This window comes from Alosa pseudoharengus, unplaced genomic scaffold (genome assembly GCF_046254945.1).
Source record: "Alosa pseudoharengus isolate Yale_2024_CS ecotype anadromous, Long Island Sound unplaced genomic scaffold, YU_APseudo_1.1 YU_APseudo_1.1_scf_7, whole genome shotgun sequence".
NCBI lineage: Eukaryota > Metazoa > Chordata > Actinopteri > Clupeiformes > Clupeidae > Alosa > Alosa pseudoharengus.
This window is the reverse complement of record NW_027468859.1, coordinates 18,150,456-18,167,917: the sequence shown is the minus strand read 5'-3', so window position 1 is coordinate 18,167,917 and position 17,462 is coordinate 18,150,456. Positions and strand designations below refer to the sequence as shown.

The 17,462-nt window shown below is 44.5% G+C and overlaps 1 protein-coding gene across 2 annotated transcripts in view; it reads left to right on the top strand.

Annotated features, from left to right (window-relative positions):
* rcan2 (regulator of calcineurin 2) overlaps nt 1–17,462 on the top strand; it is an 87,813-nt gene that overhangs the window by 2,905 nt on the left and 67,446 nt on the right. For both annotated transcript variants that reach the window (XM_076272188.1, XM_076272187.1), the window contains one exon: nt 1,277–1,491. In XM_076272188.1, coding sequence (XP_076128303.1) covers nt 1,279–1,491 — 213 coding nt within the window. In that variant the 5' untranslated portion in view covers nt 1,277–1,278. The remainder of the gene's footprint in view (nt 1–1,276; nt 1,492–17,462) is intronic.

Genomic DNA, 17,462 nt, shown 5'->3' with positions numbered 1-17,462 from the left:
GTTGCTTGATTGGAGACCAGCAGAAATAGCAAATATTTTGAACCAAAAAGAACCAAATGAACCAAAGCTTACACTGTGCAAATAGTAAGGCATATGATTTTCAACAGCTGCTGCCCTCGGGGTATCAATTGCACCAGAAATTATATCCTGTCCTGCTTTTAGGGCTCATTACATTTGAGTTTTTTAGTGTGCTGAAAATGTAGGTCACTTCAAAAGGAATAGGAGAGCATTTGGGACCATGTAGATCTGTTACCCTTGGGATGGTGTCTACTATGGAGGCCACGACTTTTCTCAGGTCAGTGTGGAGGTGTGAAAAAGGCACTTGCAAGTGGCTAACTTAAATGGCCAAGCCTGGTGCCTTTGAATGCAAGTAGGATACAGCTTTTTCCAAATAGTAGATTTTTCACAGTGCACACTCCATCACTCTAGAAAGGAATGTTGCCGTTCAAACTGTTACAAAATAAAAAACGTGAAAAGCCAGACAGCAGAACAATTTGCTAATGTGCCTGTTAATTTCTTTCCCTCTCAGAATGCAATGCATGATACAAATCCCAGAGTCATTTGGAAGGGTGCATGTAGTGCCATCGATGAGAGGGAAAAACTGTAGTAGGGTCGCAAAATCCATCAGAAAACCAGGTCAATCCATGGCCATCCAAATCCATTCCAAAAGAACATCTCTCGGTCTCCCTCATTCACATCAGCTGTAGACGATTAAAATAGTTACACTAATATTGAAAATATTGAGCGATATTTATCAGTCTCAGGTCGGGCTGAAGCTCACATGGTAGCGTGAGCCACTAGCAAGGCCAGAGTTATGGATTCCGCTTCAAGGGAAAGCGCATAATCCTGAAATATGGGCCTCCACAGTAACTTCAAGTGCCTCTAAGCAGCCATGCTAGAAAGCATAAGCTGAGTGTAATGTTCTGTTGTGGAAAAGTAAATCTTTTTTCTCTGCAGTAAAGATTCGGCTACCTTTTTGTGGAAACCACCAGACTCTTTTATCCTGGTTTATAACTGCCAACTCATCTCTCTGACTTAGTATGTGACTCAGGCATGGAGCATATTTCACGACCAGTCCCAGATCACTTTACAGAAGACATACAGTGGATCATACGTATAACAATACTGAATGTACACCGTCAGAAGCAATATGTGGTGTTGTAAATTCTACAGATTGCATATGAAGTTTATGTTTTCAGTTATCCAAAGCCAGTGCTTATAAGCTGTTTTGTTCTTGGTCTTTCCCCCTCTCTCTCTCTCTCTCTCTCTCTGGCAGCCATGAAAGGAGAGCATTTATTTAACAACCTGCGGGGCTCACCATTCATCCAAAGGGTGTATCGGCTGGGCGGTGAGGAGCTGGTGGTGCTTCAGGCCTCGGTGGAGCCGGCGCTGGGGGACAGCTTCCACCAGATCACCGACTTCAACGACCTCCCCACCTCGCTGTTTGCCTGCAATGTGGACCAGAGCGTGTTTGAGGAGCAGGATGGCAAGGTCAGAACAAGTCACTTCTCTCTCTCTCTCTTTTTTTTCTCTTTCTCCCTGTCTCTCTCTTTTTCTTTCTTTTTATCTCTTTTTCTCTCTCTCTCTCTCTCTGTATGCATTTGTATCGGTGCTAAGGTGCTTGCTTTTATCAGTGTATTTGTAAGTGCATTTAAAAAGAGTGTACCGGTACTTTGATGGCATTGCCTTCATCTCTACTCTGTTGTGTCTCTAACTGTTCTGGGACTGCGGTGACTATGAGCACTCATTACTTTCAACTTCCTCAGTTCCCCCAACAGAGTCTTTGTTCAGCGCAGAGCTCCCAAAATGAGCAGCCACTTTAAAAACAAAATGCTTTGTGAACAGTTACCACAAGCACCCTCAGAAGATCAGAAATTACCAGAAAACAAACGAGCCACGAGCACACATGATCTTACATCAGATGCAAGGCAAACTAAGCTTTTCAGTAACACTGCATCACAGCACAACCACTACCCCTTTGCTATTTACTGCGAGCACATCAGGTGTGAAAAGCTCAAAAGTAGCCTACCTCATGCCCACATCCTTGGACTTCTTTAATCATTAGCACTCTTGGGTAAACTGACTATTTTTGGGACCGCGCTCCTGTTGACGTTTGGGAAGTAAATGGTTTTTTTTTTACACCTCAATGTTTTCTGTTAGCCTGGGTTTTCCCATGCTGCCTTACGCGCACGATTGTATTCATGCTGCTAGGCAGCCTGGGTTCTATGGACTTCGTTTTCACCTCAACAAAGGAACCAATCACAGAATGGAGGGAGGGCAGCAAGACGATGAGGACACACCGAAGCCGTTATGAGCTACGTACAGACGCATTTGATAGACATTCGTAGTGCCCAATCAACGGCTCTGGGCATTCGTAAACCACGTTTCAAATACGAGAAAATTAGTTCCCAGAGGAATTAAGATAGATGCATTCTGCGGGTACAAAGCTCTGGTTCCGTTCATTCTTGACTTGCCAGGGGGGTCAAATCAGATTTGTGTGAATTTGTTGCTGTGTTTTGTCACTTAAAATAACACTACTCATTGGCTAGTTATGGTAGAGGTGTTTTATATAAAGTTTTGACCTTTTCGAAACAATAAAGGCCACTACCAGTGAAGTATTGTCAGTGTTGTCAGAGCGTTTACAGTGCGTTTTTGGGAGGGAGGGAGGTGAGGCTGACCGTAGGAGGGGTGCTCATGTCCCCATCTGTTCTTGTGTCGGGTGTGTGTGTGTCGGGTGTGTGTAGGTCAGAGCACAGTGCCGTGTGTTTATGTGGAAGCGGCTCCAGTCACAGTCAGCCTCATGCACTCAAGGCCCCAAGGCCTGCGTGGAGATGCCCTCTCCTATGGACAGGGGCAATCATGTGTTGTTCAGTAGAGTTTATGTGTGTGTGTGTGTGTGTGTGTGTGTGTGTGTGTGTGTGTGTGTGTGTGTGTGTGTGTGTGAGATAGGGAGAGGGAGAGAATATTCTCTTTCTGTGTATGTGTGTAACAGAGAGAGAAAGATAGAATATTCTGTTTCTGTAAAAGAGAGAGAGAACATTATTTGTGTGTGTGTGTGTGTTTGTGTGAGAGGGAGAGAATATTCTGTTTCTGTGTATGTGTGTAACAGAGAGAGAAAGAGAGAATATTCTGTTTCTGTAAAAGAGAGAGAGAACATTATTTGTGTGTGTGTGTGTGTGTGTGTGTGTGTGTGTCTGTCTCCTCTCTGCCCTTGTGATGTGAGGACTGGAGTCCAGTCATGTGATTAGCAGACCTTCTACCAGGTCTCTCTGCCCCGCTGACCGCTACTCCAGCTACCGCTACATCACAGGAAGTGACACACACACACACACACACACACACACACACACACATACACACATACACACACACACTCTCTGTCTCTCACACATAGATACAGATATAGAGAGCGAAAGAGCCTGCACTTTACTGCTGTGGTCAGAGCCGTTGGCATTAAGGTGGGTCGATCAGGATGTGAGAATTTTATAGAGGTTTGGGGGAGGCCAGTGAAGCTGATGGCCTCTTAGATGGACTGTTAACCTTGGCCTAAGGGCATCTCTTATGTGGAGAATGGAATGTGTGTGTGTGTGTGTGTGTGTGGGGGGGGGTTGTTGAAGGGGGAGAGAGCTGCCCCCCCCCCCCCCCACACACACACACACACACACCATCTCTAATAAAGGCTCCTGTGTCCTATTAGGCAGTCTAGTCAGGCACCTGCTGATGCGTCTGTCAATACTCAATTTCCAGCATCTCAGAATCAGCCCCTGTCTGCCTTCTGAGAGCCCAGAGTCATCCTCTTTAACGACTAAACCCAACGTCCATCAGCCACAAGCTCAGACTCGGTGCTCCAGAACCGCCGACCATGGCCGTCCGGTTAAGGGCAAGGTCGAGCAGCCAGTCCTCTCTCGCAAGCGTTTTGTTTTGAGCTAACCTATTACGGCATCGGCTGAGTATGCCAGGGTCCACTTGTCTGGCTCCAAGTCATGGAACCAATTACCTGGACGCGAGTGAAACGAAAGAACCCCAAATAACGAATGACATTTATTCCAAACACACAAGGCAAGAGTAATGTCCTCCTTGTGCCTAGTGTCCGACCTGCGCTATCAATCACGTCCGATACGTGCTTGTTTGGAAACGGGCGAAGTCCCCTCTTCTGCACGTCCAGAGTGTAATGTATGCTAATTGTCAGGAGCCTGATTTTTCCTGAGCCATGGAGAAGTTTTATGGCTTTTCATCAGATAGCAAGCTATGTCGACGTCTCGACGGAGCACGCTTGTGGGCTGCTTGCTGATTGGCCGTCGTAATGCATCTTAATTGGTGAGCGAGGGAGAGAGACGAAAGTGTAGATGGAAAGAGGCTTCTTCTCCATAGGGTGGCTTGATTGCCAAGAGGATCATCTGCGCTGAAGGGGTTGGGAGGAAAAGGAGCTTGTACCTCACCCCCCTCCCCTCCCTATGCCTTGTGCCTCTCATTTACCCCCAGCTCTTTGGAAATGCAAATGCTATCAACCAATGAGGAGGGTAGGATCTTTGATGAAGTCCTAGTCCAGCCAAAAAATAGCACCATGGTCTGGACTTTCGGAAGCAGCAGGAAGAGCTGATTGACAGTGGGGAGGGCCAATAAAGGTCACTGTAAAAGGGGGTGGTGCTCTGTTGGTGTGCTCAAGTGTAGTGATTGCCTACCTACTGCGTGGGGTGGCATGTTTTACCATCCATCTTGAAAATCCTATCAGTGAAAAGCAATCAGGGACAAAGCTTATGCAATGAGAAGCAGGGAGGAATTCAGGAACCGCTGATTGGATTTGCTAAACATCTGGGGAACACCCAAATGTTCACTGTATTTATTAATCTAATGATGGGCTGGAAGGAAAACAGTCTTGTTGTCCTAGAGGATCAACCTTGTTTGTGTGTGTGTGTGTGTGTGTGTGTGTGTGTGTGTGTGTGTGTGTGTGTGTGTGTGTGTGTGTGTGTGTGTACAGTGTGTGTGTGTGTGTGTGTGTGTGTGTGTGTGTGTGCTCATGGGAGCATTACATATTGTTTCTTCAGAAAGGACATGGATTACACCTTTATGTGTGTGTGTGTGTGTGTGTGTGTGTGAGAGAGAGAGAGAGAGAAAGAGAGAGAGAGGGAGAGAGAGAGAGAGAGAAAAAAGAGAGTCTATGCGTGTGTGTGTGAGGGTATGTGTGTGTTTGTTTGTGTGTGTTTCTCCTGAACAATTTACAATTGATCAGAGAGGTGAACCCACTGGAGAGCTGGGGGGCTGTGGAAGGGGTCATCAGAGCTTGGATGTCCACCCTGGCAGCCTTGATTTGCAGGCTTGTCAGAGTGTTTGATGGGGGTTGGCACCTCCGAAAGAAGCGAGACCCCCGCCTGACGCTCCGCTGAGGCACCCCGAATCAATTTAATAAGCTGTGATAAGATTACCTTCATGAGAAGCTGGAAGTGATGAATCGGATCTATTTATAGAGCCACCATGTCACCAGACCCCTAAGAATAGATGGCGACTCAGGAGGAGGAGGAGGAGGAGGAGGAGGGTGGAAAATCACCCAGACTGGAGCTCGGCCGATATGGCGAGGGAATGTATGTGACATTATCACCCGGAGAGAAGAAATACTCTTTTCTGATTGGCTGGCGGGTGGCCTTTAATTCTGAATAACAGGACACCGTTCCATATCAATGCTTATGAATGGTAACTATAACAACCATAGTAGGACGACGGTTGCAGCGCTCTAGAATCTTTTGGTTGCAGGCTTCCAAACAATGGAATCAACTGTAAACAAGCTAACTGTCCATGCTAAAGTTGTACAACAAGCTGAACTAGTGAGCAGAACCGCGTGTTTACAGTGGCAACCGGGTGATAAGCGGGATAACGGCCTTCGAGGTGTGTCCAGTTATATGGAATTAATGGACTTGGGCGGAGGTTTTTGCCCCTCGCCCTCGTCCATTAATTCCGTATAACAGGACACCTCGGCGGCCGTTATCCCTTACTTATCAGGGTCCCACTGCTTCTGCCACAGTCACCGAAAACCCATTTAACCTGTTGAGGAGTGAATTATTTTCCTGGTTCCTTCTAGAATTCTACGCAAACGATCTATAGTTTCAGTGTTCCTTATACAGTCTATGGGGAAAATCTCTGAGGGTAATTGTGACATCATAATGTGGAACTCTCGGCTCGCGAACATTCTAATCACATATTTGTGACCGTACTCCTCAACAGGTTAAAACCAATGTTGTATCTTAGATGCCATTTATATGAGACTGGATTTATAGTTGTTGATGTTGTTATGTCATTGTATATGTTGTTGGAGGTGGTGGTGGTGTTGGAGATGGTGGTGGTGGTGGTGGTTCGTTTTCCAGCAGTGGACGATGCCCTTGGAGATGCCACTGCTAAACTTTAAAGGCGTGAAACCCAGTGGATAACAGCACAGATACGACCCACCTGATTGATATATTCTGCACTCAATTTTCTGTCCTGATACACTGTATATTCATTGGTCATTTGGAAACACCTACATAGATCATTATTAATGAGAAAGCATTAAGCTACAGTAGGATTTAGGTCAGCAAGTGTTTGATTGCTGGTGGAATTCTGCGTATTAGTTATCTACAGATGGGTGTGAACTGATTTCGCATGACATCAGTCTAGTCAAAAATTCTTACTTTGGTAAAAACTGCAGTGTTAAACATTATAAATTGGTTGCACTTTTCATCATAAAATTGTTCCTGGCATTACAGTATGTTATGCTCTTGATAAAATATGCGACTTCTGACTCATTTTGCCAGATCGGGTCTCAAATTGTTATTGGCAGTACAGTGTGTTATGGTCTTACAAGATAGTATTAAGCTGGTCCGCTCAAAAGGAAGATGAAAAGGTCGCTAGTATTATGCACATGTCATTAATCAGTAATACACACAGTTTTCCTCCGTCTTCTCTTGTTCTCAATGTTAATCATTGCCTGTTGGAGGAACTGTTCTCCTAGTGTCAGCTGAGAAGGTGTACAGGCTATCGCATGTCCACAGTCACTGCTGTTGAGCCCTCTGGTCCCCAGGATGATGGACATTTGACCTTTTCGTCAGCACCGCACCATCGCCCAGAGCTATACTGTTTACAGGAGGTGTTAGCGTGATTAGGGGTAGCATGATTAGCGATAGCATGATTAGTGGCAGCACAATTAGCGATAGCATGATTAGCATGAATGCGATAGCTCAATTCAAAGGAAGTGGAGGCCTAACCATTTCTTTGGGCAGAGGTGGTTCACAGCGTCTGTGTCTGTGTCTGGTTCTGGTTCTGTGGTCTAGGTTGCTTAAGTGTCTGGCTGAGAGGTGAGAGCCCAATTGGCCTTTTCCCCTTTTAACTCACATTGTTATTCTTTCCTGTAAGGGAGAAGATCTACAAATGCAAACCAATGGAAAGTTTTCTATTATGGGAGCTTAACATAGGCTATTAATGGAATGTGGGAAGAAGAATGAGAGAGAGAGGGAGAGAGAGAGAGTCAGGGCGCGAAAGACAGAGGGAGAGGGAGAGAAAGATGAAAGATGAGATGAGGAAAAACAAAAGAGGAAATGGGACAATTGAAAAAAACATTGTGTGAAAGGTGAGGTACAGGAGCTCTCCACTTCAGTTATAATACACTTCCCTCAGAGAACATTGAAAAGTTTCCTGACAGTGGTGAAGGAAGTAAATTTGAAGGGAGTGTGGTTTTCATAGGAGGTTATGTAACAATCTCTCATCTTTCTCTCCCCCCTCTCTCTCTCTCTCTCTCTCTCTTTCTCTCGTGCTCTACTTTATATGGTCATATTGGTTTAATGTGGCAACTTAGAAGTATGGCCTTTGTACTGCATGGATAGTTTCCCCTGTGGATTGAAAATGTTAGCGTACTATGTGTGTGTCTGGGCCCCACTTGCCCTCCCCCCCCCCCCCCTTCCTTACAGTCCCTCCTCAAGGTTGGATAGAGCAGCCAAGATGTAACTGCATCTCGGTAATGTGACCCGGTGTTAAGAGGACGGCGGGACAGTTTGCTGAGTCTAAAACGACTTTTACGGGGTGCGTGAGCCGGAGCCAAAGGCCTCTCGAAGGGCATTAACATTCCTGGCCGTCTTTTTATTGAACCGCTGGACGTGTGCGGCCGGGTGTCTTTTGTTTGGCAGCGTCCGGTGATGCAAACACAATCCCTCAGCTGGAAAAAGTATCAGTGTACATGCCTGAGAGATTTTCGTGTCTTTGCCTTAATAGAGCCAAGGTACAATAATACCCAGAAACCTGTTCACTATCTTTTCTCCTTTGTTTTTTCTCTCTCTCTTTTCTCTCTCTCTCTCTATCTCTCTAACTATCTGGATTGGCTCCGTCCCACAGCACCATGCTGTTTTGTTTTAATAGAACAGAAGACTTTTGAGGAATAGACAAGGTAGCCTCACGTTCACTTGAGTTGACGGTGATGTATATGACGGCAGCGCACAGCAGAAACACCTGTGAGAGGCTTTTAAAGACCTCGCATCTCATTTGACTGCAGATCCTGAGGGGCAGTGCACTTGCTCATCATCTCAGTTTTGCTTATTTGTACTGCCAGTAAACACCATGGCTGTGCAATAGCCTGTGGTGCTAAAAGGCTACGGATGCCACATTGTCTGCCTCTAGCCAAGAACTTAATCCAGCATGGAGGAAAACAGTCTGGGAATTATGCACATGTTGTGGCATCTCAGATACTCTTACCTGTTTAGAATAGTGTCAGGTTCGTGGTGGAAAATGGGCATATCTTAAGTTTGGCCGCAGGGTCTAACAGCGCCGAGGGAGCTCTACATATTTGCTGCCTCAGGCTCGGCTAAGTAAGTTCTGGAACCTTCCACAACCATTTGTCAGCTGACATGAGTAGATGTGCGGCAGAACAAACTTGTACCGGGGGTCTTTTTGGGTCACTCTCTGTCCAGGAGCACAAATGAAGCAGTGTTTTTTGGAAGGGAGAGTGCTGTGAGGTATGAGAGGCGAGAGTAGGTGATTTATTGTAATCAGAAGGGGCAGTGATGGAAACTCAGGGCTCCTGCCTCCCAGATTAACTCCGCAATCGAGTAAAGGGGTGGAAATAGTCACGTTTTCCTAAAATCCTGTCAATTCCTGGAGCTGTTGTTGTTCTGATTATGCTTCCGGAAGATTCTGTTCGGTAACCTTTAGCGTGCGGGGCAGGCAACGCTGAGATAAACAACAGGGAGGGCTGCCGAGGAGAGGCTCTGAGGAAAGTTTTCTTCTCAAGTGCTCATCAGTCAAGTCAAGTCTGAAAAACAAGCCATAAAGTCATACCGTTACTCATCAGGACAGGAATTTTATAGTTTTTTTCTCTCATTCACAACCAGTGTGTGTTTTGCAGTCAGGAATATGGGAGTTTCATCTGCACTGCAAGTCAAGAGTCCTCAAGTCTGAAAAACAAGCCATAAAGTCATACCGGACAGGACTTTTATAGTTTTTTTCCCCTCTCATTCAGAACCAGTGTGTTTTGTTATATGTTCAGTGTTGTTACATAGTTGTCTAGCCTACTAATTAATTAATTACTTAATTCATTAATTCATTCATTCATCAAGCTTCAAGCTATACATTGGAGACTGGCAGTCATATTGTACGCTGTTTTATTCAAGACTCATGTTGTCAATTTACTAACTTGCTTATTTTTTTGTAAAGCACTTTATTTTTTTAATGCACTTGTTGCACTTATTCCTTGTCATTTAACTGACCAAATAAAAAAGGCTGCACAGCTATAGCACTGCAGTGTATAGTACTAGAGACAACACTCATTGTGTTGCTCATATACTGTGATTCTTTGATTCAAGGAGCTCTAATTCTGTGTGTAGCTGTGATCCCTACACGCCATTAGGGGTGTGAGCATTCTCTCATCCCACCCCTGGCTTCAATGCTCTGTTGAGGTTATTGATGTGCAGAAGGACCCAGTGATGCCAGACTGCTTTGTATGGAGGGCTGGAAATAGCTCTCTCTCTCTCTCACACACACACACACACACACACACACACCGTCTTACTCACCAAGCTCTTTTTAAAGGTGAAAATTACACACTCCCACCTCCTCAGTTAAAGAGGACAGAGTTGAGTTATTCTGATGCTGTATATCTATGACAGAAAATAGCATGCCATACGTCACCCCCCCCACCCCCCAAAAAAAAAAAAAAAAAAAAAAAGTAAGATAGCTTGCTCTGGGCGCTGTGGCATTTCATAGAAATCTGGGCCCAGGGTGGAGATGGGGTTTTTTGCTAATTCATGTGTTTTCATCCCAAACTCTCTTTCAGTAACCTCTTTCGAGCAAGTAGATCACCTCTCCAACCATTGCCCACAAGTGGTGTCAAATTAAAATGACTCACTCTACCACTTCTCCTGTCCAGTGGATTGTAAACATGACTGTTGTGTTTAGTTGTTCCTATGGCAGCATGAGGTACTGCCCTGCAGTTAAAGTGTAGTAAACAACATCACATCAATGCTGTCAGATGTGCAAACACCTTTGAATATCAGACCAAATGTGTTTTTCATCAAGCCAAGCTAAATATAATAACTCATTTGCACTGCAAAAATCCAGATCTAACTATTTTTCAAGTCAAAATTATCTCTGTTCAAGTAAAAAATACTACACTTACCGGTACCATATTTTTTTTACTTAAAAAGAGACAAAAAATACTTGGTAAGATTAGGATTTTTAGCAGTGTGTTATTGCTCAATCTATGATAGAGGATGCACAGTACAGTAAGGGTAGATACAGCATGAGTAATAGGTAAAATAAACTGTAAAATAATAGGTTTGTGTTCATCTCCTTATCCTTATAAGCTTGCTATATTTAGAATATCATTTTCATGTTTGCTAATATGTGGCTGTGCGGGGGTCATGTAGGCTACATTGTGTAAATCAGGACTTTAGGTTTGTGTTTCATAACGTTTGAGCTTAAAACAAGTAAGCCTCTGTCTTTTTTTCCCCCCACGTGAACAGGTGGAGACTGCAACACCGCACATTGTTATCAGTCAGTGGGCCTCCAACAGGTCCTCCTTGGCTTGCGCAACGTCATGGTCCGGCTTACAAAACCGCCAAGCTTTACCCTTCATTTGACACATAGTTTCTGGGAAAAGCTTGCAAATACCTTTTAGCATATTACACAGCTTTAGTCGCTTCTCTCCCTCTCTCTCTCTCTCTCTTTAATGTTTTTTTTCTCTCCCTCCATCAGTTATTTTGAGCATGTTCCCAAACCGTTGCCAGATGTAATTATGTAATTTGGTAGTGCGGTTTTGCGGTTGGATTTTTTTTTTTTTTCTGTAGGCAGAAATTATGTATTATGTCGCCAGGCCCGTTATGTACTTATTTGCATATGAATTAGGAGGTTGGAATTAGTGGGTGAGAAGAATGCATCACACTTGTGGATTGAGATTTTTTTTTTTTTTTTGTAGCTCGGTTTAAAGATAGAGGCGCAGCAAGGCATGAAGCCAAAGAACTTGTTGCAAAGTGCACAGCTGCACTGCTCTGCCCACTGATGTCAGTTTTTGGAGTGAGTTTTCAATTTACCGTGCTGCTGACAAAAAGCACACCGAGTGGTTTACCAGCAGCGAGATGATAGAACATAACAGGCGACCTCACTCAGAACAACAACAGCAGCCAAGATGGCTCACAGATGTCACAACAGATAGGACTCAAGCCCAAATTAGCTTACTGATGTTCTGGTTGAAGATTGAATGGAAGCCCCCCACCCCCCCCCAACATGTAATAACCCCTCAGACCCCTGAAGTAATAGCTTTGAATATAATGGAGGAGCCTCATTTTGTGTACCAGATGAAAGCGGCGCTTTGAAAAGATGCTGTCAGTGAACCTATCCCTATATCCCTCCATCCATCCTGCATGTCTACACTGATCCCACAAGCAATTGAAAAAAGTGATACCAGGGCAATCAGAACAGAAACACATATATCTTCCAAGACAGTGTCTGGGTTCTGCAGCAGATCTGGCCCCGATGCGGTGCGGATCCGGCGGTGGCTCGCCAACATATCATTTGACTTGAAAGCTGGAGTTTGTATTTATCTGGCCTAGCATTTCCATCTCCTGAGAGCCAGAGGTGAGAGACTCATTTGAGCGTGTCTTATTCCGCGTCTCAATTTGTTCTGTCTGACCGCTGCTGTCCTTTCATCTGCATTCCAAATAATATAAGATTTTCCTTAATAGCCACTCGTAACCTTTCGGGTCTTGATGTTAGAAATATGAATAATTACATGACAGATGGTTTGACAGTCGATCGAGCTTGCGTGAAATGACTGTGTGACTCACCACCACAGTGTCTCATTCAGCTTCTCTCTTTTTCTCATCCTTTCTTTCCTTTCTGCCTTCTTCCCATCCTATCGCTTATAAAAACTCTCTCTCTCTTGCTCTCTCATTCTCTCACTAATTTGATCTCGCCTCATCTTTCTCATTCTAACCCTTCTGCCTCTCTCTTTCCATCTCTCTCTCACTTTATCTCTCTCTCTCTCGCGCTCCTGCTGTCTATGTACCTTGCGTGCAGGTTAATTACTCTCCTCTAATTGACCTCTCTTCTCACTAATCACAGCCTGTCACTGGCTTTTCACCTTGTGGGACAGAGATGTCGGTGATGAAGTACGATTTGATAAGAGCTATTATCTAACCTCAGGAGAGGGTGGTGAAAAACCTGACATTTGCTTGATTTGACTGTCAAAACGAAGCAGGAGCTATTTATTTGTGCAACTCATCTCTGGGGAAATATTTATATATTTATGCTGCCATACTTTTTTTAATTTCTAATACTTTTTTATCAGAGGTTGTCTTAGCAGCTCTATGGAGTAAAGGGCAAATAAAACAGCGCTGAAATGTCATCAAACAAAGGTGCGTAATGCAAGAGGCTTAGCGTCGCGTCATTAAGACTTGGCATTTAACACTCCTGAGAGACAGATTCAATGTAATCAACCTCAAAGCTCTGCACTATTTAACGGAATGACAAATGAAACGGTAGGAGATAAAAAGGGAAAATAACATCACATAGCCCCAACTTCTGTTAGAGGAAACAGCCTCACGAAAGGGTATTTTGGTCCCACATATTAAGTGTCCTTATAATTACATACATAAGTAAAGAATGATGCAGGGCACTTCTTATGTACACTACATGCTACTAACCTCAACCTTAATCCTGTTCCCAAATACATCCCATAAGAGTATAAACTCATTCATTTAAATTCATATATTACATATCAATTCATTGTTACTTGATAGTACAAGACGCTAAAGGACACATACTATGAAGTGGTGCAGGTATGGTGTCTGTTGCAAAGACATTCTTCACCCGTAGATCTCTTTTAGATAGTGGCACAAGATGGAATGCGTCTTGTATATTATGATTTTATAAGTGCCTGGAGAGGATTTGGTATACAAATGCTCACAGAACGTATGAATACAAACTTAGTGGAATGCAATGGAATGCTCACAGAACGTACTGTATGAGACTTAATGGAATGCTGTGTTAATGTTTGCCTGTCCTGATGTATTTACGTATCTATGCTTGTACAACAGGACTGATCTGTGTGATGATCTGCCCCAGAGCTTTTGGACGCTGACACATGCCTGTCTGAGAAGACAGATGCTATCTGTACTGGGTGGGTGGCTTCTTCAGTCTGCCAGACATGGTTTAGGACCGTCACTGTTGACAACTGAGCTACAGCACTGTACAAGGTTAGCAGATTACTGTCAGTAGAGAGGCCATGGCTATGAACTGTAGCATATTAAAGTTTATATTTCTCATATATGAACAAATGTCCATTTCTTGCAGAATAGCATTCCAAACTAACCTAATGCCTATTTTAGTGTTTTGTCTTCAGATTTGAGAGACCCTTGCTAAAATATTATCAAATAAAGAATGCATGTTCTATTAGCAGTGGAGTCTACAAGTGCACAATGATCTTTGCTCTCCTCGTATGTGCTTTCTCGTCGTGTTCTGTCGTAGCATGTTACCCAGCACAAACGAGCCTGTTTGTTTCATAGCCACGCTCTTTGTCATCGGGGACCTGCCCGACCAGGGACGAGCCCTCGCCATTTTCACTCCCTGTTGTCACTCCCCGTTGTCACACGCACAGGATATTGCCTTTTCTGGGCGGAGTGTGCGGCGTCTGGAGTAATCCTCTCCGCACAGACTGAGTCTGTCTCGCTATCCTCGGGCGCTTGTGGCGGCGGCGGCATTGGCACGGCCGGCCGTGTGTGTGGGCGGGCGGGCGTGCTGGACGCTGTTAATGGCCACCGTGCTGTTCTGTCCGGTCCAGTGCGTGGTGCATGATGTGGCTCCGCTCCACGGCGTTCCTGGTCGGCGTGAGGCGGCCGATCGAGGCCCCTGCCGCCAGGGTGGAATCCAGCTCAAGCTTCCGGGGATCAGCAGAGGCTTACCGAGGGGACAGAATGTGGGACAAGACCTACAGCTGTCTCACCGCTGCCCAGCAGGACCGTGTGTGGCAACAGAAAGAGAAACAGAGAGAGGGGGGGGAGGTGGAGGTAGAGAGGGGAGGGAGAGAGAGAAGGATGGGAATGAGAGAGAGCAGATATTTATTGCTATGTCGTATACTGTTGTACATTGTTCTTCATGGTGTGTCCCAGCTGTATTCGTGAGCGTCTTTTATTTTCCTGATTTAGAAACCCAAAGCCCAATTACATGCCCGCAGGTATTCCTGCTTTAAAAATAGGATGATAGGGAAAAACATCATTCCAGCTAAGCATTCAATAATGAATACTGAATATTATATTATAATGTATTAGCCTATAATTAATGTGCAGTAAGCAGAACGCCTTGGCTGCACGCAACTTTTTTACAGATCAAAATGACAGCCCAACAGCTGTTTTGAGTTAAAGGATAATTCCGGTATTTAGCACTTTGAGTCACTTGTCTGGTTTGTTTTGGATGAATTAGAGTGGTTGACACCGAAATTTTGATGATGGGTCCTGTCTCGACCTCTCTGACTCGTTTTGAATCGCCTTTGACGGGCTGCTATGGGCATGCACAAACATGTCCTTAAAACAACCTTTAACGTTCATTTTTAAAACTGTGCAACTCACCGAGTGGTTAGTGATGTTCGTTGATGTTTCGAAAACAAGTAGTGTAGCGAAATACAGTTTCTGTCGTGTTTTATTTGCCATTTTGTAAAATCCCATTGATTTCTGTTGGAAGACTCATTGCTTCTTGATATCACTGCACTACCGGAAACGGAAAGGGGGTCTGTTTACGGTTGTAATCTTTCCCCCGCGAGACCTTCTTTTATTGTCTATGCTTCAGACTCAAATATTGAGCGGAAGTTTATACACGGTTGCGAGGTATCTCAAAAAATAGTTGCACAATAGCAAATAACACGGATTGAAATCATACATTGCACTGATATATTTCTTTTAATAATCAACAAACACCACCACTAACCACTCGGTGAGTTGCACAGTTTTGAAAACGAACGTTAAGGGTTGTTTTAGGGACATGTTTGTGCATGCCCATAGCCAGCCAGTCAAAGGCAATTCTAAACGAGTCAGAAAGTCAAGACAGGACCCATCATCAAAATTTCAGTATCCACCACTCTAGTTCATCCAAAACAAACCAGAAAAGGGACTCAAAGTGCTAAATACCGGAAATATCCTTTAAGGCTATATGTTTATTGTTAAGCTTATTGAATAACTTCCTGATAGAGAAGACAAATCATTTTGTGGAATGATGCATCATCGTATGAAATTTGCAACAATGTGACTCAGCAATCTCTAGCCTATAAGTGACATCACACTCTGTACCACTCGTTGTCTGTAGCTGATAGAAATTACATAAGCCTAAAGCTTTGATGTAAGGCTATACAGTATGTTTAGCCTACTGAATAACTTAATGATATAGAAGACAAACAATTTGTTAAAAGATGCATCATCATATGAGATTTGCAACGATGTGACTCAAAAACAGTCATTGGTAGCATAAGTGACATGTCGCTCTGTCTGCCACTCATTGTCTAGCTGTGTGGCATTCTGAAACGGTTGTTAAATTCGGGACCATTAGCCTATCACTCGTTTCAATTTGGGACCTTGCGGTCGGAATTGTTGTTTGTTTATTCAAAGTCTCAAGTCCAAAGTAGCCTGGGCTATTAGAAGTGTAATTTTATTGCACACCATTTTTACGTCATTTTGAATAGCAACTGCATACCTGTGTTTGTTGGCGTGTTGTTGCAAAATTCACAGAATCATTTTATACAAGCAAACCGGCAACCCTCCGGTTACAAGTCCGAAGCGCTAACCAGTAGGCCACGGAGTCCCATGAGGAACATCCTTTTACGGGCAGCCGTGGCCTACTGGTTAGCGCTTCGGACTTGTAACCGGAGGGTTGCTGGTTCGAACCCCGACTGGTAGGCCACGGCTGAAGTGCCCTTGAGCAAGGCACTTAACCCCTCACTGCTCCCCGAGCGCCACTGTAGCAGGCAGCTCACTGCGCCGGGATTAGTGTGTGCTTCACCTCACTGTGTGTTCACTGTGTGCAGTGTGTTTCACTAATTCACAAATTGGGATAAATGCAGAGATAAAATTTCCCTCACGGGATCAAAAGAGTATATATACTTATACTTATACTTATACCACTAGGTGATCCACATCATCTCCCCAGGTGTTTCTACACCACCATCTCCCCAGGTGTTTCTAAACCACCATCTCCCCAGGTGTTTCTACACCACTAAGTGATGCACACCATCTCCCCAGGTGTTTCTACACCACTAAGTGATGCACACCATCTCCCCAGGTGCTTCGGTTCCTCCTTCTCTGTGACCGTAGTATATTGTGTGTAGTGCTGAGGCGAGGTCTCGTGTGGTGGTGACGGGTGCGGTGTCGGTGGCTGGGTTAAGGAATAGTGTGTGTGTGTGTCTGTGTGTGTCTGTGTCTGTGTCTGTGTCTGTGTGTGTGTGTGGGTGTCTGTGTATGTGTGTGTCTGTTTGGGTGTGTGTGTCTGTGTGTCTGTGTGTGTGTGTCTCTGTGTGTGTGTGTGTGTGTCTGTGTGTCTGTGTGTCTGTGTGTGTTTGTAAGTGATAGAGACTGAGACTGAAGTTTGTGTGCACGTCTGTGTGTGTATGATTGTGTGTGCATGTTTATTTGTGTGTGTGTGTATATTTCTGTGTGTGTACACATTCGCAAGAGTTGCACGTGGATATATTGTATACCTATTTTCAGTAGCTCTCCAAGGTGCTGAAACGCTTGCCTTTGTGACACACACACAGACAGACATATCAGGAATGAAAGCACACTGACAAAGCTAAAAAAGACCCTTATCTCCTCCCACCCTTTCTTTGCCCGGCTCTTTCACTCTTTGCTTTTTGCCTTCACTCCCTCTGTCTTTCACACTCTGTTTTTTTCTCTTTCCCATTCTCTCCTCTACCCTGTTTCTCTCCCTCTCTCTCTCTCTCTCTCTCTCACTTACTCACTCTCTCTCTCACATAC